Source organism: Mus caroli, chromosome 7 (genome assembly GCF_900094665.2).
Source record: "Mus caroli chromosome 7, CAROLI_EIJ_v1.1, whole genome shotgun sequence".
In the NCBI taxonomy this organism is placed as follows: Eukaryota; Metazoa; Chordata; class Mammalia; order Rodentia; family Muridae; genus Mus; species Mus caroli.
The window spans coordinates 18,349,951-18,372,249 of NC_034576.1; the positions used below are offsets into that span (position 1 = coordinate 18,349,951).

A 22,299-nucleotide genomic window follows, 5' to 3' on the forward strand; every position below is an offset into this window, starting at 1 on the left:
ACAACTACAGACCAGTTTCTTTGATGAACATAGGTGCCAACATTCTTCACAAAATGTTTGCAAACTGAATTCATGAACTCCTGCAGAGCCCACGTGGGCTCCATCCCAGAGTGGCAAGAGCTTTAAAAAGTCAACACTAGGTGAAGAGGTGGAGCAAGCCACCAGCTGGTGGGCGTGAACAGATGTGAACATAAGTGAACATACGTGAACATACATGAACAGATGTGAACAGAAAGGACGGCTGCCGAGTTGGAAGGTACCTAAGACGGCATGAAAAAAGAGAAAAAGCCTTCTCCTTCTGGGGCATCAGGAGAGTAGGAAGGTCAGCTAGGTGCTTTCTTTCTTTCTTTCTTTTTTTCTTTCTTTCTTTCTTTCTTTCTTTTTCTTTCTTCCTTCCTTCCTTCCTTCCTTTCTTTCTTTCTCTTTCTTTCTTTCTTTCTTTCTTTCTTTCTTTCTTTCTTTCTTTCTTTCTTCCTTTCTTTCGACAGGGTTTCTCTGTGTAGCCCTGGCTGTCCTGAAACTCACTTTGTACATCAGACTGGCCTCAAACTCAGAAATCTGCCTACCTCTGCCTCCCAAGTGCTGGGATTAAAGGCGTGCACCACCACACCTGGCTCCCTAGGTGCTTTCTATGCCTCTCTGAACTAGCAGACTGTCACTACAGCATCGGGCTCCTGAGTCTTTGTTGGTCAAATTGAACAGCTGGGATTTACATAGAAAAGGATGAAGTCAAACTCTCTCTTTTTGTAGATGGAATGAGTCTTTATTTAGAAGTCCCTATAGAGTAGACTAGAACATTCTTGGACCTAATAAACACAAGCAAGTTTCAGTATGCAAAAATCAACAGGTTTTAAAAAAAATGAAAAAGCGACAGCTGGGCCATGGTCCACCTTTAACCCCAGCACTCGGGAGGCAGAGGCAGGCTGATCTCTTGTGAGTTCGAGGCCAGCCTGTTCTACAGAGTGAGTTCCAGGACAGCCAGGGCTACACAGAGAAAAACCAAGCAAACAAAGCAAAACCATTCACATGAAAGCACAGAGCATCACTGACAGTCAACACAGTTTCAAGGAGTACGTGCTCTTCCAGAGAGGTTACCACGCCTGTGCTGACCATACACAGCAGATGAGAGAGAGAACGTGATGCTGGGCTTGTAGGGAGGAGAGGTTACCACGCCTGTGCTGACCATACACAGCAGATGAGAGAGAGAACGTGATGTTGGGCTTGTAGGGAGGAGAGGTTACCACGCCTGTGCTGACCATACACCGCAGATGAGAGAGAGAACGTGATGCTGGGCTTGTAGGGAGGAGAGGTTACCACGCCTGTGCTGACCATACACCGCAGATGAGAGAGAGAACGTGATGCTGGGCTTGTAGGGAGGTGGGAGGCGAAAGGGTCTGATCAAATACATTGTATGAAAAAGCTTAAAGTCATACTACAGCAGCACTGTGGGAACAAGGTCAGCCTAGTATCGGCATAGAAAGACAGGCCAACCAATGGAACAGAATGGAAGACCTTGACATCAAACAGCAAAGTGACAGTCACTTAATTTTTTACAAAGGAGGCAAAGATGTAGTTTGGACAAAAGCCTAGTCAATAAATGGGTTCTGGAAAATGAGATTTCTGCCTGCATAAGAACAAAATTAGGTTCACATTCCCCTTGTATAAGAACCAACTCAATCAGGAACAAAAGCCAGGTGGTGGTGGTGGTGGTGGTGGCGGCACACACCTTTTAATCCCAGCAATTGAATTGGGAAGCAGAGGCAGGCAGATTTCTGAGTTCAAGGCAGATCACTTGTGAGTCAGAGGCCAGCCTGGTCTACAGAGCGAGTTCCAGGACAGCCAGGGCTACACAGAGAAACCCTGTGTCAGAAACTAACTAAATAAAAATTATATGTGAGAGAGAAAGTGTGGGGGGGGGGGGGGGAGAAGGCAAGAACTTTTTTTTTTTTTTTTTGGTTTTTCGAGACAGGGTTTCTCTGTGTAGCCCTGGCTGTCCTGGCACTCACTTTGTAGACCAGGCTGGCCTCGAACTCAGAAATCCGCCTGCCTCTGCCTCCCGAGTGCTGGGATTAAAGGCATGCGCCACCACGCCCGGCTAAGAACTTTTAAATCAGAACACCAACTGCCCAGGAGCTAACCCCAGTTATCAACAGAAAAAAACAAAAGGTTTCTGCACAGCAAAGGATTCAGCACAGCGCACAGCATGGGCGAAAACCATCCTAGCTATGCTTCAGACTCAGGGCTGATGGCAGACAGAGGACTGCAAGAAGCTGCCACTCAACATGTGGGCAAGTGAGCTCAATGGGCAGTTTCCAAAAAGGGAAAGACAAATGGCCAATTGCTGTCATACAAAGTGTTCCATATCCTGAGCCATAGGGAGATTCCAATTTAAACTCCTGAAACACCATGCCTCCCGCCCCCATCAGAATGGCTCTCACCAGCAAATATGACAAATGTTGGAGGGATGTGGACAGTAACCCTTATTTACTGTTGGTCAGGCTAAGATATAATACAGCTGGGGCTGGAGAGATAGCTCAGTAGTTAAGAGCACTGGCTGCTCTTCCAGAGGTTTTGAGTTCAAATCCCAGCAACCACGTGGTGGCTCACAACCATCTGTAATGGGATCTGATGCCCTCTTCTGGTGTGGCTGAAGACAGCAATAGTGTACTCATGTACACATAATAAATAATAAATCTTAAAAAAAATAATTAATACAGCCACTGTGGAAATCAGCTTGGGGATTTCTCAAACACTGAAAGTAGACCTACCATAGGACTGAGCCACTGTTGGTTGCTGTTTTATTCAGCACAGCAAAGAATTGGAATCAACCTAGTTTTGTTCACCAACATATGAATGGATGATGAAGTGTGTGTGTGTGTGTGTGTGTGTGTGTGTGTGTGTGTGTGTGTGATGGAATACTACTTGGCTCTGAAGAAAATGAGGTTAAGGAGTTTGCAGGGAAATGGGTGGACTTGGGATATACGATACTGTGAGGCCACAATCTCAGACACGCCACATGCTTTGGTTTGGTGGTAGATAACCTGCATGAGATATATTGGGTATATTAGATAATAGTGCAAAGCATCTATTCCGAGAGAGAGAGAGAGAGAGAGAGAGAGAGAGAGAGAGAGAGAGAGGAAGATGCCATACAAAGCTGCAGTCAGAGACTCCAAAGATGGCTAGAAAGTAGCCAGAGGTTCAGAATGTGGCTGCTTCATTCCGTGCTTAGCTCAGGCAGAGGCAGGCTATCTCAGTCTTGCTGAAGGCTGTTGAGCTTTATGGCCCGCGGGGTCACAGCTGGGCAAATGATGGGCAATCCCCAGAGGAGGGCATGAGCCTTGGTGGGTAACCTGCAGAGGTCACAGGGCACAGTTGCACAGTTCGGTTTTTGCCTACTTCTGTTCCCCTCCCCCACCCCCCAGGATTCTTGTCTCCACATTACCTTTCTGCACACCCCCACCCCCGCCCCTACTCTATTCTCCCCCGGACTCCATGTTCATGGACACAGTCGAAAGGGGTGTAATCCGAGCTGGATAGAACTTGCTATGTAGACCAGGCTGGCTTCGAACTCACAGAGATCCATCGGCATCTGCCTTTTAAGGACATGAGCTACCATGCCTGGCAACAATGGCATTTTTGTCCAGTAGAACAAGACAGCAAGGGTAGTAAGGCAATCCAGCTATGCCCCTATGGGCTAATTCTATTGTCACGCCATTACTATTAGGGCGCAGAGCATGGCCGCCCATGCACTGTTGCCTGTTGGTACCCAAAGAGCTACCGTTGGCTGCAGGCTTCACATCCTACGTTTTGGTCAGGTTAAAGAGAAAAGGATTCTTTTTTGGTGTGGTTTCTTTCTTCTTCCTTTTTTCCCCCCTTCTTCTTCATCAGGGGACACTCTCCCCAGGACATTTCCAAACTGGTGAAGTCGCCCAAGTCTGTTGACTCTGGTGGAGGAGTTGGGCTAGATGACTGGCTCGGGTCTTGCTGCTGGCCCAGTTCTGTTCCCAGGACCCGAGCGATGGCAGGAGGATCAGGCTAGGAAGCCTTGAGCCTTCCTTATACCCATTTCTCCATCCCCGTTGCAGACTGACAGCCCGGTGCCCAACATCATGGAGACCGCCTTCTACTTCGAGCAGGCGGGCGTGGGGCTGAGCTCTGACGAAAGCTTCCGAATCTTCCTGGCCCTGAAGCAGCTGGTGGAGCAGCAGCCCATCCACATGTGCCGCTTCTGGGGCAAGATCCTGGGCCTGAGCCGCAACTACCTGGTGGCTGAGGTGGAGTTCCGCGAGGGCGAGGAGGAGGGAGAGGAGGAGGAGGTGGAGGAGATGATGGAGGGAGGCGAGGTCTTGGAGACGCACGGTGAGGAGGAGGGAGAGGAGGATGAGGAGAAGGTGGTGGACGCCGTGCCCAAGCCACAGTGGAAGCCGCCGCCCATCATCCCCAAGGAGGAGAGCCGCAGTGGCACCAACAAATACCTGTACTTCGTGTGCAACGAGCCAGGCCGCCCGTGGACGCGCCTGCCGCACGTGACGCCCGCGCAGATCGTGTGCGCGCGCAAGATCAAAAAGTTCTTCACTGGCTTTCTGGACACGCCGGTCATCAGCTACCCGCCCTTCCCGGGCAACGAGGCCAACTATCTCCGCGCGCAAATTGCGCGCATCTCCGCCGCCACACACATCAGCCCGCTGGGCTTCTACCAGTTCGGCGAGGAGGAGGGCGATGAGGAGGAGGAGGGCGGCGCGGGACGCGATTCCTTTGAGGAGAACCCCGACTTTGAGGGCATCCCAGTGTTGGAGCTCGTGGACTCCATGGCCAACTGGGTACATCACACTCAGCACATCCTGCCTCAGGTGAGGATGGAGCTAGGATAGAGCTTTCCGCCCTGTACACTGCCTAGGACCCGCCCCAATCCAGCCCAGCATCCATCCATCCATCCATCCATCCATCCATCCATCCATCCATCCATCCATTCATCCGCCTACCTACCCACCTACCTACCCATCCATCCACTCACCCATTCATCTAACCATGACCCAAAGCAACTTGGAAAGGAAAAGGTTTATTTGGCTACATATCCACTGAGGAAAGTCTGGGCAGGAACCTGGATACAGGACAGAAGCATAGGCCATGGAGGAATGCTGCTTACCGGCTTGCTCCCCATGGTTTGAATCAGCCTACTTTCTTATACAGCCTCAGACCACTTGCCCAGGGATGGCATCGCCCACAGTGAGTTGAGCCCTCTCACACCAACCGTCAATCAAGAATATTCCCCCACAGACTTGCTTGCAGGCCAATCTGACGGAGGCTTTTTCTCAGCTGGGGTTCCATCTTCCCAGATGGCTTTGCAGCAGCGGCAGCAGCAGCAGCAGACCAGTGCCACAGGCTGAAGCTACCACACTTGTGACCAAGGACTGATCCCCATTTATGGCTGAGAAAACGTGAAGTAGCTTTATGCTGTGTACCTGCCTCCATTTTCATTCAAAGAGCCATCATTGATCAGAGGGAGTTCAAGGGCATACACACGCATACCTACACACACACCAATAAGAGTGTTAATTGGCTTGACAGAGTACAACACCAATCCAATGAGGGAGGCACAGGTGACTCTACCACTGTTGAATGACAGTCCCTGAGCAGAAATACTGAGATATATATCCTTTATCAACAATGTGTCCAGTCATAGAAGCCGCTGTCCCAAGGCGGTTGCTAGCGCATAACTAGGGCAGCCTTTTGAGCCACAGGGACAAGCCCACTGTTCTAGGGGCCCATCTGGCCCCTCAGCTTCTCCCACAGTAGGCTAGGCTCTGTCTTAGGGCGCCACCTGACGTTGCTGTTGCATCCACAGGGGCGCTGTACATGGGTGAACCCACTGCAGAAGACAGAAGAGGAAGAAGAGCTAGGGGAGGAGGAAGAGAAGGCAGACGAGGCGATGGAGGAGGTGGAGCAGGAGGTGGGTCCTCCACTGCTGACTCCGCTCTCAGAAGATGCAGGTAAGTCCCTTCCTTTTTGGGCAGGCGCAGTGCCAGCCTTGGCGGGGTTGGTAGAGCAGGGAGAGAAACACACCTGGAAACACTGATGTCAAGCATCCTCTGAGCCTCAGTGGGGATTGCTTATATACAGCGGGCATGGGGTCAGCCCTGGGAGCACAAGCCCGCCATCCGAGCATCGGGGAAGGAAGAAGCAGAGGCCCATCCATGAGCAGTCCTCAGCTCTACCAGGAGGTTGAGACTCCAGGCTGGGCCATGTGACACCGTGTTTTGTATATGTTTGCATGTATGCCTGCACGACAAAAGAGGTCATCAGATCCCATTACAGATGGCTGTGAGCCACCATGTGGGTGCTGGGAATTGAACTCAGGACCTCTGGAAGAGCAGCCAGTGCTCTTAACGGCTAAGCCATCTTTCCAGCTTAAGACCCTGTTTGATTTTTGTGTTTGTTCGTTTTTGTTTGTTTTTAAATATTGATTGATTGATTGATTGATTTTGTGTTTAAAAGAAACCCTTATGGGTCTGGGGGAACGTGTTCATCTTTTATCTAAGCGTGGCATGTGACAGTGACCATGGCCTTGAGACAAAGACTCTTTCTTGGTTTTCTCTTTTTTTGGAGGGGGGGATCAGGCTCTGAGAGAGGCCAGAGCCAGGGATCTCGGTGTGAGTCCTAGCTCTTGCACAGGGGTGGGGGGGTGGGTAGGGGGATCCATCCCTTCTCTCCTGTCTCTCCGCCCACATGATAAGGCAGGTCGTGGCGAGCCCTGACCACCCCACCCCACCCTGCCTCTTTCCTTCTCCTACAGAAATCATGCACCTGTCGCCCTGGACCACCCGCCTCTCCTGCAGCCTCAGCCCTCAGTACTCGGTGGCCGTCGTGCGCTCCAACCTCTGGCCAGGGGCCTATGCCTACGCCACTGGCAAGTACGCCGCTGCCCTGACTCAAGGGTCTGCCTATGGTAAAGAAATCTTATCTGCCAGGATCCATGATAGTTTCTCTCAAAAGATTGACAAGTCCCGCCAGGCATAGTGGCACAGGTCCTTAATCTCAAAAGCTGGGAGGAAGAGGCAGGCAGATCTCTGTGAGTTCAAGGGCAGCCTGGGCTACACAGAGAGAGCCTGTCTCAAAAAAATACATATAGGGGTTGGAGAGATGACTCGGCAGTTAAGAGCACTGACTGATCTTCCAGAGGTCCAGAGTTCAAATCCCAGCAACCACATGATGTCTTACAACCATCTGTAATAAGATCTGCTGCCCTCTTCCGGTGTGTCTGAAGACAGCTACAATGTACTCACGTAAATAAAATACATATAAAAGTGATATATAGCCAGGCGTGGTGGCTCACGCCTTTAATCTCAGCACTTGGGAGGCAGAGGCAGGTGGATTTCTGAGTTCGAGGCCAGCCTGGTCTACAAAGTGAGATCCAGGACAGCCAGGGCTACACAGAGAAACCCTGTCTCAAAAAACCAAAAAAAAAACAAAAACAAAAACCCAAAAAACCAAAAAACTTTCTCGAAAAAGCCAAAAAAACAAAAAAGTTACATATACATAATATATGTCATATGCAATGTATTATATATAATATATAATAACACACATATATCACCTCCACTCCCCTTCCCGTCTTACATTCATTCATTCATTCAGTTAGTTAGTTAGTTAGTTTTTGTTTTTGTTTTTGTTTTTTTTTTTCTTGAGCCCTTCTTACCTTTAAATTGTCTCTAAATCCCTAAACCAGCTTGGCTGCAATCCCTGCTCTGCCCACCAGAGGGCAGAACTTTTCTGCTCTGAACTTGAACTTGCTCTGGGTTTTGTACAGAAGGAATTTCATGCAAACTTTAACCATATTCTTGTCGATTATTATTATTATTATTGTTGTTGTTGTTGTTGTTATTGTTATTGTCCAGAATCTGAGAGTAGAGTTTTTCTAACCCTCCTATTCTATGCCAACACCACACATTATTTCTCTGTGTGGCCTTGGCTGTCCTGTAACATGCTTTGCCTCAGAGGCCTGCCTGCCTCTGCCTCCCCAATGGAGGAATTAAAGGGCAACATTAATTTTTAAATTAATGAAATTCATATAGGGTTCTCCTGGTCCATACATCCTCCCTCCCATCCATTCGCCCATTCCTTTGTCACAGATTTGTTCATCCATCCACGTACCCATCCATCCATCTTTTGTGACTTGTTTGTTTGTTTGTTTGTTTTTGTTTGTTTGTTTTTTGGGTTTCTCAGACAGGGTTTCTCTGTGTAGCCCTGGCTGTCCTGGAACTCACTCTGTAGACCAGGCTGCCCTCGAACTCAGAAATCCGCCTGCCTCTGCCTCCCAAGTGCTGGGATTAAAGGCGTGTGCCACCACCGCCTGGCTCATCTTCTGCCTTTTTATAGAAGAATATACTAAACAAAGTCATGCATATTATCTACGTGTATTCCCCCCCCCCCCCGCACTTGCGTGCCCAGGTTACTTTTTGTGCACCACATCATGCAGGCACCTTTGACAGCCAGAAGAGGGCGCTGCTGGGCCTCCAGGACTTGAGTTGTAGGTGGTTGTGAGCCTCCTGGTTTTGGTGCCAAAAACCAAACCAGTGGGTGCTCCTAGCAGCAGAGCCATCACTCCAGCTAAAGAGAAATTTTGTTTTGTTTTATGTGGGATTCTTCTTCTGTTTTTTGAGACATGATCATCTGGAACTCACAATGTAGACCAGGCTGGCCTCAAACTCACAGAGATCTACCTGCCTTTGGCCCCAAATGCTGGGTTGAAGGCATGCACCACTGTCAGTGTGGAAGAATTGTTTAACATTAACTAAGTGTGGCTGAGCACACACGTGCCCTCATTTCAGCAGGGTCTCTGTGGCTGTGCTGTGCTGTGTACTCCAGGCTAGCTCCTTGAACTTCCACACAAGATTGTCCTCCCATATCTCCATCTGACTTTTTATGTGGGTTCCAGAATGAAACCTGAGCTCACCAGCTTGTGCTGCCGTCTCTCTGCCCCCAAAGGGCCTTTTTGTTGTTGATGCAGTGTTTCACTATGCTGCCCTGGCTGGCCTTGAACTCTCAATCCTTCTGCCCTAGCTTCTGGAGTACTGGGATTACGGGTGCTTATCATCACACGAGGCTCTATATATGAGCCTTGACATGGTGGCACACACCTTTAGACTCAGGGCAGAAGCAGGGGCCGGGGCAGGGGGCAGACCTCTGAGTTCAAAGTCAGCCTGTTCTAGAGTTCCAGGAAAGCCAGGGCTACCTTGGGTAGCTGCATGAGGGACCAACCCCAGACCCTTGTGGGGAAGGTAGCCATGGATGTGACCATGGGAACACAAGTACAGTCATCAGTTGTACAACACCAGTTACAAAGCAGATAAGCTCCTGATTGCATGCCTGAGTGCTCCGGGATTCTGTAGAACAGCAACCTTCATTCTGCAATCCACAGGGAAAGAAAGTACCAGTGAGGGACAGACAGAAGGAATAGTCTAGACCAGGGTTACATATGAAATGTATAGGACTCACTGAGAATCTGGCAGAGATGAAAATTCTAGTTCTAACATCTAGTAAAAAGCCTGGGGTTCAGGCTGAGTTTTTGTATTGTGGTGCTGGGATTGAATGCAGGGTTTAAGCCTGTTCTAGGCAAGTGCCCTATTGCTGAGCCACGCCCCCAGCTCCTCGCTGGAGGATTCTAGGCAGGGGCTCTACTACTGAGCCACATTCCCAACCTTTCATTTTACTTTTTTTTGTTTGGTTTTTTTTGTTGTTGTTGTTGTTTGTTTTGTTTTTTTGTTTTTTGTTTTTCGTTTTTCGAGACAGGGTTTCTCTGTGTAGCCCTGGCTGTCCTGGAACTCACTTTGTAGACCAGGCTGGCCTCGAACTCAGAAATCCGCCTGCCTCTGCCTCCCGAGTGCTGGGATTAAAGGCGTGCACCACCACGCCCGGCTCTCATTTTACTTTAAAAAATGTTTTTTATATTATTTATTTTATATATATGACAAGTACACTGTAACTGTCTTCAGACTCACCAGAAGAGGGCATCGGATCCCATTACAAATGGTTCTGAGCCACCACCATGTGGTTGCTGGGATTTGAACTCAGAACCTCTAGAAGAGCAGTCAGTGCTCTTAACCGCTGAGTCATCTCTTCAGCACTCATTTCACTTTTTGAGAAAAGATTTATCTATTTTTATTTAATGTGCATTGGTGTTTGGCTGTATGTATGTCTGGGTGAGGGTGCTAGATCCCCTAAAACTGTAGTTACAGACAGCTGTGGGCTGCTGTGTGGATTGAACCTGGGTCTTCGAGAAGAGCAACCAATGTTCTTAACTGTTGAGGCATCTCTCCAGCTGCCACCGCCCCTCCTCGCCCCCTGCCCCCTGCCCACTCCCACATTTTTTTAAAATTTTATTTTATGTATATGCGTACACTGGCACACTGTAGCTGTTTCCAGACACACCAGAAGAGGGCATCAGATCTCCTTACAGGTGGTTGTGAGCCACCCTGTGGTTGCTGGGAATTGAACTCAGGACCTCTGGAAGAGCAAGCAGCCAGTGCTCTTATCCATTGAACCATCTCTCCAGCCCCGCCACTCCCACATTTTTACACAAAGCATTTGCATGTAGCCAGGAACCCTGAATGTCTTGGAACTTGCTTTATAGACCAGGCTGGCCTTGAACACAGAAATCAGCCTGCCTCTGCCTCCTGAGTGCTGGGATTAAAGGCGTGCACCACCACTGCCCAGGTCTATTTTTCACTTTTTATTTCATAACAAGTCTTTGGAGTCTGGAACGTGTTTTCCATTAAAATGAATCTCAGCTTCGTTTTGAAGTTTTCATCAGAAAGTCTTCCTCAGCTGATGGTATTGGGCTCATGATTCCAGTAAGCCCAGAGTATCAGGAAGTCAATGCAGGAAGAAGATGGGGTGTTCCAAGGCCAGCTTTGGCTGCAGAGTGAGCTTAAGGCCAGGTTGAGCAACTTAGAATTTATTTCAAGATTAAAAAAAGAGCGTAGACCACCACTTTATGGTAAATCACTGGCCTAAAACTTCCCAGTGAGGGACTTGGATGTGACTCAGTGGTAGAGCCCCTGCCTAGAATCCCCCAGTGAGGGGCTGGGGGCGTGGCTCAGTGGTAGAGCCCCTACCTAGAATCCCCCAGTGAGGGGCTGGGGGTGTGGCTCAGTGGTAGAGCCCCTGCCTAGAATCCCCCAGTGAAGGTCCTAAGGGCGTGGCTCAGCAGTTAAGTGCTTGTCTAGCTAGTAGGAGACCCTGGCTTCAATCTCCATTACCACTGGGAAAAAGAAATTAACCTTAGCCAGGCTACTGATACACATCAATTATCCAAGTAGGAACAAAGCTGAGGTAGAAAGATCTCCCGTTTATGGCCAGCCTGGGATACATAGTGACACACTCCCCTAAAGAGAGAGAGGAAAAAAAAAAAGAAGCAGATTCATGCACCCAGTCATTCCAGGGCTTCTTGGAGGTTTTCCAATAACCAAATTAAGTATCTGCTTTATTTTTAGAATTAAAATTAACTAAAATTAATTCAAAGCCACTCTACACTCCCTCCCCCCAAATAAGCCCCAGCAGAACAGGCATTCTTCTCTAAGTGTCCACGGAAACACTCCAAGACAGAGTGTAAACTGAGTCCTTGAACAGGGCTCAGTCGACGTGAGGTGCTTGCAATCAGACCAGACGAGCTCCGTGACTCTCTGAACTTCGAATCAGTAAAGAAAGGGCGTCAGGGACGCGGACAACTCTAGACCAGTAACCAATAGACCGAGAAATGATTACTAATGGGAGAAGGGACTGCGGAGATGGCTCACTGGGTAAAGTACTTTCGGCCCAAGCCAGAAGCACCTGAATTCGAGCTCCAAAACCCATGAAAAAGCCAGGGGCAGCACCATGCATGTTTCACCTCAGTGCTGAGAGGAAACAGGCAAAGGCAGATGGATCCCTGGAGTTTCTAGTGAGCCAGGTTAGCAGACTTGATGAGCGCCAGACTCGGTGAAGAGACTGTCTCAAAATATAAGAGCTGAGCTTGGTGGCACATGCCATTTCATCTCCACACTCAGGAGGCAGAGGCCAGCCTTGTCTACGTACTATGTTCCGCACCAACCAGAGATGTGAAGTGAGAGCCTGTCTCAAAAAATAAACAGGTCCAGTCGTTACGAGCATGTACTGCTTTTGCTGAGACCTGAAACCAGTTGTTGGCGGCACCGGGGTTTGGCAGCTTCATGGGAGGATCTGCCTTAAGATCTGAGGACCTTCACCTGTACCACCAACACCAGGGGCATCTGCTGCTCCCTTCTGGCCACTGTGGGTACTGCATGCATGTGCACAAACCCAGACTGACAGACTGACAGACAGACGGGCGCGCGCGCGCGCGCACACACACACACACACACACACACACACACACACACACACACAAATTCAGTTTCCCTGTCCCTTTGCCACTTGTTGGCATGGCCACTTCAGATCCGGTGAACACAGAACAGTGCTCAGTATAACTTTTGTGGGATGGACAGATGGACAGAGAAACCCAGTGCGTACCTTTCACCAGTGCACTGGTGAGTGGACAATGATGCTGTGCCACCCTTAGGCTCACCCTCAAAAAGGATGTCTCTCTCGTTTCTCTAGGAAGTTTGAGAACATATATATTGGCTGGGGTCACAAGTATAGCCCCGAGAACTTCAACCCAATGCTGCCAGCTCTGATTCAGCAAGAGTACCCCAGCGGCCCCGAAATCATGGAGATGAGTGACCCCACAGTGGAGGAGGAGCAGGCCCTGAAGGCTGCGCAGGAGCAGGCCCTGGCAGCTGCTGAGGAAGAGGAGGAGGATGAGGAAGAGGAGGAGGACGAAGACCTGGAGGACTGAGGCCCCCAAGCTCCTTCCCACAGCCTTTCCCCTTATTTGTAGCAACAGATTGTATTTTTCCTATTGGTTTTGTTCCCTGTCCTTGAAGGACACAGGTAGGAAACCACCCAGTGCTCCAAATAAAACTGCCCAAGCACAGCTGCTTAGTCACATAGTCATTCGGTATCCTGGGCAGCTGGCTCATTCATTCCTTCTCCATATTTGTTTTGTTTTATTTTTGGTTTTTCAAGACAGGGTTTCTCTGTATAGCCCTGGCTGTCCTGGAACTCACTCTGTAGACTAGGCTGGCCTCGAACTCACAGAGATCCACCTGCCTCTGCCCCCCAACCCCCACCCCAAGCGCTGGGATTTAATGCCGATTTGTTTTAAAAAGATTTAAAATGTTGTGTGTTTGAGTGTTTGCACGTGTGTGTGCAGATGCCCTCAGAGACCAGAAGAGGGGGCCAGATCCCATGTCACTGGAGTTAGAGGTAGTTGTGAGCCACCCATCCAGATGTGGGTGTTGGGAACTGAAGTTATGTCATTCCACCCATTTGTTTTTTATTTTTAAATTTTATTTGCGGGGGCAGGGGGCTGGTGTGATGGCTCAGTGTTCAGAGCACTGCCTGCTCTTCCAAAAGACCAGGGACTGATTCCCAAGCACCTCCCTGGGACATGGCAGTCTACGGCCAGTTGGTCACGTGATGGCCTAGCAATGCACAAAATCCTGGGTTCAAGCCCCGTCAATGCACATGGTGTAGCCCCAACCTGGAAGACATAGATAGAGTCAGGAAGATCTGGAGTTTGTGGTATTTGTGTTGTTTTGTTTGTTTGTTTTCAGCTACAAGGTAAGATGGAGGTCAGCCTGAACTAGAGACCTTATCTCACAAAGGGGGGGGGGAGCAAAACAAAACACAATTTTCTTCTGTCAATGTGATAAAACAAAAAATACCTTGACAAAGGGCCGTTTAGGGGAGAAAGGACTATTTCAGCTTGCAATTCCAGGTCACAGTACATCATAGCAGGGAAGTCAAGGCAGGGCTGTCTCCAGAATAGAGCAGGAAGAAGGGCATGTGTGCTTGTTTCCCTGTGCTCAGCCTGGGTCTCCACTCTTACACAGTTCCGGACTCCCTGACTAGGGAATGGCGCCTCCCACAACGGACTGAGTCTTCCTGTGTCAATTAAGGCAATCTCCCTCAGACTGGTCTACAGGCCAACCCCATGTAGACTGTCCCTCATTGTGATTCTAGGTAGCCTCAAATTGACAAGGTAACAACCATCATCACCAAACCGAAACCAAAAAAGGTAGGTAAGGTCAGATAGGCGACAGATGGCTACACTTCACTCTGACAGCAGCAGGGGACCACAGGTGGTCAGCGAGGAAGGGAAGAGCTGGGCGTGGTGTCTCAGGCCTGAGACTCCAGAGGTTGGGTCAAGTTTGAAAACTGCCTGGGCTACAAGTATGAGACCAAACAAAGGTCAGTGAGATGGATCGGCAGGTAAATGGCACTTGCTGCCAGGTAGCTTGACGACCTAAGCTCCATCTTTAGGATCCACATGGAGGAAGGGCACTTGGTTCCCTCTGACCTCTACATGCTCGTTCATGCACAAATACACGCAAAAATAAATGCATTTTTTTTTAATTTATAAAACAAAACCAAGAATCGCCCGGAGTCAGCTGTAACAACACGAGGCTTCTGAATAAGCTTTGAGGCTTCTCCGTTGCTGGGCAAACGGTTCCCAGGGCGCTGTTGTTAGGGTCTAGGGGCGTTTCCAACAGTCACGCCTCGTAGCCAACCACACGCCAGCGTCTGTCGCGTTGACCACACCCACATCTTGCCTCCGCCCACAGCCCCAGAACCGTTACCTCAGCAACTGTCCCGGCTTCTCCCGCCTCCGGCTCTGGGTGCCAATCGTAGAAGCGTCGCCCGGACGACGACCCTACCCCTTCCGGTGCTAGCCCCTCAACTTCCGGCTGGGGGGTCCGGCGGTGGGCGGTCGGGCTGCGGTGCGGCCCGGGGGGCGGCCAAGATGGCGGCGGGCGGCGCGGAGGGCGGCCCGGGCCCCAGCGCCGCCATGGGCGACTGCGCGGAGATCAAGTCGCAGTTCCGCACCCGTGAGGGCTTCTACAAGCTGCTTCCCGGCGACGCGACGCGCAGGTCGGGCCCGACCTCCGCTCAGACCCCGGCGCCGCCTCAGCCCACTCAGCCCCCGCCCGGGCCCGCCGCAGCCTCCGGGCCCGGCGCCGCGGGTCCAGCGTCGTCCCCGCCGCCCGCCGGCCCCGGGCCCGGGCCCGCGCTGCCCGCCGTCCGCCTCAGCCTGGTGCGCCTAGGCGACCCTGATGGCGCTGGGGAGCCGCCCTCCACGCCCTCGGGACTGGGCGCGGGAGGAGACCGCGTCTGCTTCAACCTGGGCCGGGAGCTTTACTTCTACCCCGGCTGCTGCCGCAGCGGGAGCCAGCGGGTGAGTGCTCTGCTTGCTGGGGACTCGGGTGCCGAGAGCTCTGGGGTCCCAGAGTGACAGAAGGCCCCGAGGTTGGGCGTCCCAGGGGAGTCTGGATCCTGGAGCTAATGGAGTCCTGAGAGGTTGCAGGGGAATCTTTGCGTGGGGAGGTTCTCCGGGGTGGTGAGTGTACAGGACGTGATGGGGCTTCTGGGAGGAAATGGGGGAGGGGGTCACGGTTTCCGAGGTGACAGGCATTCTGCGGGCATTGGGGAATCCTAAGGGGATGGAGAAGGGAGAGATGCATCCTGCCTTCTGGGCGTGTTGGAGGGAGTCTTAAGACATGCCATACCCAGGGCTGACGGGATTTGTAAGGAGCCGAGGTGTGGCTTAGGGGTCGACGAGCAAAGCAACAGGTGAGGGAGCTCCTAAAGAATATGGTGTCTAATGGCTTTGGAAGAAACGAAGGGGGTTTGGAAAAACCGAGGGGAGCTCTGAATTGATGGGGGTTCCTGGCAGGGGACATCCCCAGGTGTGACGGATACCTGTAAAGCAATCCTAGAAGAGGGGTGACGTGAGGAAGTGGGGGAGACAGAGAGAGATGGGGATCCTGAGAATCCAGTGGTGATAATGAGGGACTGTAGTGACTGATGGCTGGCTGAACCACAACAGACGTCCTGGAGTTTAGGGACTCCAGACCGAAGGAAATGAGGCTTTGGAGATGGCTCTGTGGGTGGAATGTGTGTTTTGAAAGCACGAGGACCTGACTTTGGATCCCAGGATCCCATGTAAAGACTGCCGCTGTGTGAGCCTACAGCCCCACTCAGGGAGCACAGCGGCAGGAGGATCCTCTGGCATCATGGCAGCCAGTCTAGCTGAACTGGTGAGCTCCGGGTTCACTGAGAGACCCTGTGTCAAATGTAAGATGCAAAGCCAGGGAGAGAGATGCCCGATGTTGACCTCTGACCTCTACACCTCTGCATAACACACAGAAACCACGCAGGCGTATACTATGTGTACATACAGGGAAAAAATGACGGAAATCCTAAATTTTGGGATTTTTGCGTCCTTGGGTCTGGGAGGCCTTAGACTTTTGTCCTACTGGAGTTGCTACTGTGATGGAGGCTGGGAAAACTGGGGGAGAGTCAGCTCCAGGCCCAGGGGACTCTGATCCCTGATGCTGTGGGCAAGTGTCCCCGAATTACAGCTGGAAAGGCAGGCTCTGTGGTCTTCACTGGGTGCTGTGTGATCGTGTGCATGTGAGCATGGGTGTGCCGTCCTGGGTTTGAGTCCCTCCCTCCCTCCCGGCTTGTGGTTGCCTGCTCTCTCCACCCCACTCCCCACTTCCCTCGAGGTTAACCCTGCTTCCTCTTAGTGGTTTCCCCTGACCTCAGCTCCTCTTCCTTCCTCTCCGGCTCTAACCGGTTAACTCGTCTCCTCCCACGGTTCAAGTCCATTGATCTCAACAAGCCGATCAACAAGCAGATCTACAGGGGGACCCAGCCCACCTGCCACGACTTCAACCAGTTCACAGCTGCCACAGAGACCATTTCCCTGCTGGTGGGCTTCTCTGCCGGCCAGGTGCAGTATCTGGACCTCATCAAGAAAGACACCAGCAAGCTCTTCAATGAAGAGGTGACTCAGGACGTGAGCTCTCCCCTTCTCACTTACCTACCCACCCCTACCTGCACTAAGCTGCCTGGAGTGACAGACAGCTGTGACAGACAGCTACTGAGGTCCCATTGTGCTTACTATTTCCCAGTTTTCTGCTGTGCCAGCCCTATGCTGGAAGAATGCTTTACTGCTTGGGTTCTCATCCACTGATGGATAAGAAAATATGGTGCCCATCTCACAGATGAGAAGACTGAGGATCATAGCCACTTGGGATGATTTTTTATATTCCTGCTAGCTTCAAATTCTGGGCTCTTTGGACTCACTATGTGGTTTTGGGAAAGTGATTTGTTCACTGAGCCTTAGTTTTCTTCTGCATAGTAGGACTTGTGTCCCCTTCTCACAGGGCTTTAAACTCATTCACAAGGATTTGCTAGCCTGGCTTCAAAGGAGCCAGGACAGCTCAGCAAGCAGTAGGGCCTTGTGCTCTGTCTACTGTCACTGGTCCAGGGGAGGTGACCCACAAATGTTCTCAAAATAAGCAAGTGGCTGAAGGGAGTGGAGAAGCAGAGCAGTGAGTGTATTAGAAACTCAGGCACCCGTTCACAGCAGTGGTCCCTCCTTGCAGACCAGTGATAGCTCAGTGAGCAGGCAGAAGGCCTGCCCCTGCCACTCTCTTGAGGCAGGCAGCATGTCACACAGATTCACCAGGTGTCCTGCTTGCGGCCCACCAGCCATGGAGGGGCTGGCGTTTGAAGTGAAGCCAAAAGGAGGCAAAGAAACCTCCAGGGAAGGACATTCAAGGGGAGAAAGGGCTGAGTCTCAGATCACTGGTCTGTTATCACAACTATTTGGGAGGCTGAGGCAGGAGGACCAAAAGTTCAAGGTCTGCCTGGGCTACAGAATAGAAGGAACATCTTAGATAAATTCCAGGAAACAGGACAGCCGTTGGGCCGTGTTGCCAGGGTAGCAGTTGAGGGAGAGAAGACAGAAGATGTATTCTGAGAAAGCAGGAGGTGCTGGCTCTGATTGTCCTGGAAAGCTGTAGGAAGGACGGTGCCCTCCTCCTCAGCAGCAATCTGAGGAGGAGCCTTGCACACCCGGCTGTGACTGTGCCTGAGCCGTAGGGTAGAGACGACTGGAGGCCTGGTGGTTTTATCAGCTTTGAGCAGTAAGCAGCTTGGTCCCAGGAGAGAAGTTGGGCCATCACAGTGGCTGCCTCAAGCCGACTCTCAGGCTGCGGACAGGGAGGCAGCTGTAGGTGTCTGGGGCCAGCAGCGAGGCATTGTGGGTGGTGAGAGTGGCCTGGGCTGTGAGCACTTGGCTCTGGAAGTCCATGGCTTTTGTTGAAAGCTTTGACTTCATTGTGGGCAGAGGAGAGAGGCTTGGAGGGTTTTGACGTGTGGCTGATAGGGTGAGGTTGCCATCAATTTGTGCAGGGACATTGCTTGGGCATGTCCTCTGGGTGCTGTTTCAGCTGCTGGGGGCCAGACTAGTGATGAGGCTCCTTCCCTCAGGGGACCCTGGTGTTCCGGAGTTGAAGTTCTTTTTTTTTTTTTTTTTTGTTTTTTTTTTTTTTTTTTTTTTTTTTTTTTTTTTTGGTTTTTCGAGACAGGGTTTCTCTGTGTAGCCCTGGCTGTCCTGGAACTCACTTTGTAGACCAGGCTGGCCTCGAACTCAGAAATCCGCCTGCCTCTGCCTCCCGAGTGCTGGGATTAAAGGTGTGCGCCACCACGCCCGGCTGGAGTTGAAGTTCTTGTCTTTCAGCTGGCAGTGAAGACAGAGCCACAGCTAAGTGGGTGGAGGATAATGGAGCTCTTCACTGGCAGCCCTTCCCAGTGTCCCTGTGCCACCTGCCTTCTGTCTCAGTCAGTGGGAGAGCTGGGGTCCAGGATAAGATGTGGCCTGTCAGGGGCACTCACCACTTCCCAACCCCACCCTGCTGTTCCCTTTGCAGCGGCTGATTGACAAGACCAAGGTGACATATTTGAAGTGGCTGCCTGAGTCAGAGAGTCTGTTCCTTGCTTCTCACGCCAGTGGCCACCTGTACCTCTACAACGTCAGCCACCCCTGCACCTCCACCCCACCCCAGTATAGTCTGCTGAAACAGGGTGAGGGCTTTGCTGTCTATGCAGCCAAAAGCAAGGCACCCCGCAATCCACTAGCCAAGTGGGCAGTGGGTGAGGGGCCCCTCAACGAGTTTGCATTCTCACCTGATGGCCAACACCTAGCCTGCTTCAGCCAGGATCACAGCCTGCATGTCTTCTACTTTGACAGCATGCTGTGAGGGCTCATGGAGAGCTACTTTGGGGGTCTGCTGTGTGTGTGCTGGAGCCCTGATGGCCGCTACGTGGTGACAGGAGGGGAAGATGACTTAGTCACTGTGTGGTCCTTCACGGAGGGTCGTGTGGTGGCTCGAGGCCATGGCCACAAGTCCTGGGTCAATGCTGTAGCCTTTGATCCCTACACCACTCGCTCAGAGGAGGCAGCGTCAGCCAGTGCTGATGGAGATCCTAGTGGTGAAGAGGAGGAGCCTGAAGTCGCCAGCTCAGACACAGGAGCCCCNGTGTCCCCACTGCCCAAGGCTGGCTCCATCACATACCGCTTTGGCTCAGCTGGCCAGGACACACAGTTCTGCCTGTGGGACCTCACAGAAGATGTGCTCTCCCCTCATCCATCTCTGGCCCGTACCCGCACCCTTCCAGGCACACCTGGTGCCACCCCACCAGCTTCTGGTAGTTCTCGGGCCGGAGAGACAGGTGCAGGTCCCCTGCCCCGCTCCCTGTCTCGTTCCAACAGTCTCCCACACCCAGCTGGTGGTGGCAAGGCTGGTGGGCCTAGTGCAGCGATGGAGCCTGGCATACCATTCAGCATTGGCCGCTTTGCCACACTGACCCTGCAGGAGCGGCGGGACCGGGGAGCTGAGAAGGAACACAAGCGCTACCATAGCCTGGGGAACATCAGCCGCGGTGGCAGTGGGGGCAATAGCAGCAATGACAAGCTCAGCGGTCCTGCCCCCCGCAGCCGATTGGACCCAGCTAAGGTGCTGGGCACGGCACTGTGCCCTCGGATCCATGAGGTGCCACTGCTGGAGCCTCTCGTGTGCAAGAAGATTGCTCAGGAACGCCTGACCGTGCTACTGTTCCTGGAGGATTGTATCATTACTGCCTGCCAAGAGGGCCTCATCTGCACCTGGGCCCGGCCAGGCAAGGCGGTGAGTCTGCACCTGCCCAAGCGCTGAGGGGCACCAGTTCTGTCCCTACCGGATGCCAGTTATTCGTCAGCAGAAAGGTCAGGTCTAGGAGACAGAATGAGACAGAATGGGGGGGACCATAGCTAACGTCTTTAGAGCCTCTGCTGGCCCATATGGCTCATCCTTAGGACTTCACACTCAAGGCAGAACCTGTGTTTATAGGAAATCTGAAGTGTAGGTGGTGAAACTTTATTTAGGTCTAGGGATGTGATTGAGCTGGGGGCCCACCTCTGGCCTGCCTCTTAGACACTGTTTCTGAGCCAGCTGCTGAAGGCCTGGATGGGAATTAGCCAGGGTCCAGGCCTGCACTTCCTCTTGCTGCTGTGTGGTCCTGGTCACTGGGTCTCACAGATGGGCTGTGCAGTGGCTGTGCTCTTAGTTGGTGAGGCCTGTCACCTGGTCAGGCTTGAGCATGTGGTCACAGTGTCTAGGACCCTACTCTGCCCTTAGTCCCTCAGACCCTTGCTTTGGAAGGCTAGAGTCCAGAGGCCTTAGGACGCCAGGCAGTTGCAGAGCCACTGCCAGGCTAGTAGGGCTGTGGGAGTTGACTGAGTTCTCACAGACACCCCTCTGTCTCCCTAGTTCACAGACGAGGAGACCGAGGCCCAGGCAGGGCAAGCAAGTTGGCCCAGGTCACCCAGCAAGTCAGTTGTAGAGGTAGGACAACCCCCGAAGCTGCAAGTGGACCCCAGTTTCTCTCTTTGCTCTCCACTGTCTTCCCCTGTCTGCCCAGGACACCTGGGGCCACATTACTGTGGAAGTGCTATTCTGGGTCAGCGGAGACGGCTCAGCTGTTTGTTCCTAGCTAGGACAGCAGCTTTAGGCCTGGGGGGGCAGATCCCAGCTGGGGCAGCAGCTCCAAGGCCTTTGGGTGACTCCTTCTCTGGGTTCTGGCAGAAGCCTAGGTGCTGTCTAATCCACCTTTCTTCTCTTGTCCTCCCCAGGGCATCTCCTCCCAACCAGGCAGCTCCCCCAGTGGCACTGTGGTGTGAAATGTGGATGTCCCATGTTCCCGGCCTCCTAGCCATAACCCTCCCCGCTGACCTCAAGGATCACTGTATTAACAAGACTAATCATGATGGAAGGACTGCTCCAAGCCCCACACTGCACAAATACTGGGGGTCCCCTAGGTTGGCCCAGCCATGGGGATGTAGTGTCCTGTGTGGCCTTGGCCCTGTCCTCCACCCACTGCCAAGTACAATGACCTGTTCTCTGAAACATCAGTGTTAACCACATCCCTGTCCCAGCATGTGACTGTTCACTCCTGGGAGAGACTTAGCCCACAGTACCCCTGGGTGAGAGGGCAGGGCAGGGGCCATCCCCACTCCTGCCCAAACCCCACCCCTTGCTATCCTCTGTGCTTTTGAAAGTGTTAAATTATGGAAGCCCCGAGGGCCCTCCTTGTTCCCCTGGACCTCTTATTTATACTAAAGTCCTTGTTTGCACAGTGTTTCTGTTCCCTGGGGCAGGGTAGGGTGGGGGTTGCAGTACTTGGCCTCCAAGCTGTGCTCTGACCAAAGGAAGCCCAATCTTAGCTGTCTCCCCATCCCTAGCCCTGAGCAGAGAGCCCTCTGAAAGATGAGTCTCGACCCCCAAAGTCAAGAGGCTGAGATGGCCTTCCTACTAGGTCCTTGGAGATGTTTGAAACTTGTTTTAAACACCAGGACTATCCAAGCATGCTCTCCTTGGGGAGAGGAGGATGCTGGAATTGATTGCACTCCCTGCCTCCTCTGAACATGCCTCTGCAGTCTGCTGCCCCTGGCCCTTTTATGACTGGCCATCTAGTGCCAGCTGGAGGTCATGATTTCCTCCCCAGAGAGAGAACTGGCCACCCTAGAAAGAAGCTAACTTGTCTCCTGGCCGGCCAGGCAGCTCCGCCCTCAACCCCTAAAATGTTTCTGTCTCTAATCCTAGCCCAGGCAGGAATGTGGCTGCCCCGGCTTGTGGCCAAGGAGCTATTTTGGGGTTCTCTTTTGCTTAAGGAGGGCCTGGATCCACCACTTGCCTCCCCCAGGCTGGGGCCAGCAGGTCACCCCTGGCCCTGGCGGCTGAGCAAGCTCTCTCCTGATCTTCCTTCTACCTCCTGCCAAAAGGGGGGGGGGGTAATACAGCAGGCACAGGGGCTAAATTTAACTGTCCCAAAGTCGGAATCCATTGCTGAGTC

At 52.1% G+C, this 22,299-nt stretch overlaps 2 protein-coding genes across 4 annotated transcripts in view; both read left to right on the forward strand.

The window, feature by feature from the left end:
- Positions 1-13,019, forward strand: part of Rsph6a (radial spoke head 6 homolog A) — a 22,831-nt gene extending 9,812 nt beyond the window's left edge. The window contains exons 3-6 of one of the 3 annotated variants that reach the window (XM_021169221.2): positions 4,086-4,850; positions 5,846-5,990; positions 6,794-6,911; positions 12,613-13,019. In XM_021169221.2, coding sequence (XP_021024880.1) covers positions 4,086-4,850; positions 5,846-5,990; positions 6,794-6,911; positions 12,613-12,850 — 1,266 coding nt within the window. In that variant the 3' untranslated portion in view covers positions 12,851-13,019. Of the gene's footprint in view, positions 1-4,085; positions 4,851-5,845; positions 5,991-6,793; positions 6,947-12,612 lie in introns of all 3 variants that reach the window. The other 2 variants (XM_021169222.2, XM_021169223.2) reach the window with 2 other exon arrangements.
- Positions 13,020-14,670: 1,651 nt separating this feature from the next.
- Positions 14,671-21,580, forward strand: Dmwd (DM1 locus, WD repeat containing). Its single transcript, XM_021168884.2, is given in 5 exon segments — positions 14,671-15,292; positions 16,724-16,906; positions 18,840-20,096; positions 20,718-20,792; positions 21,080-21,580. Coding segments are annotated over 5 exon segments (1,995 nt in total). The 5' UTR covers positions 14,671-14,860; the 3' UTR covers positions 21,128-21,580.
- The last annotated feature ends 719 nt before the right edge of the window (positions 21,581-22,299 follow it).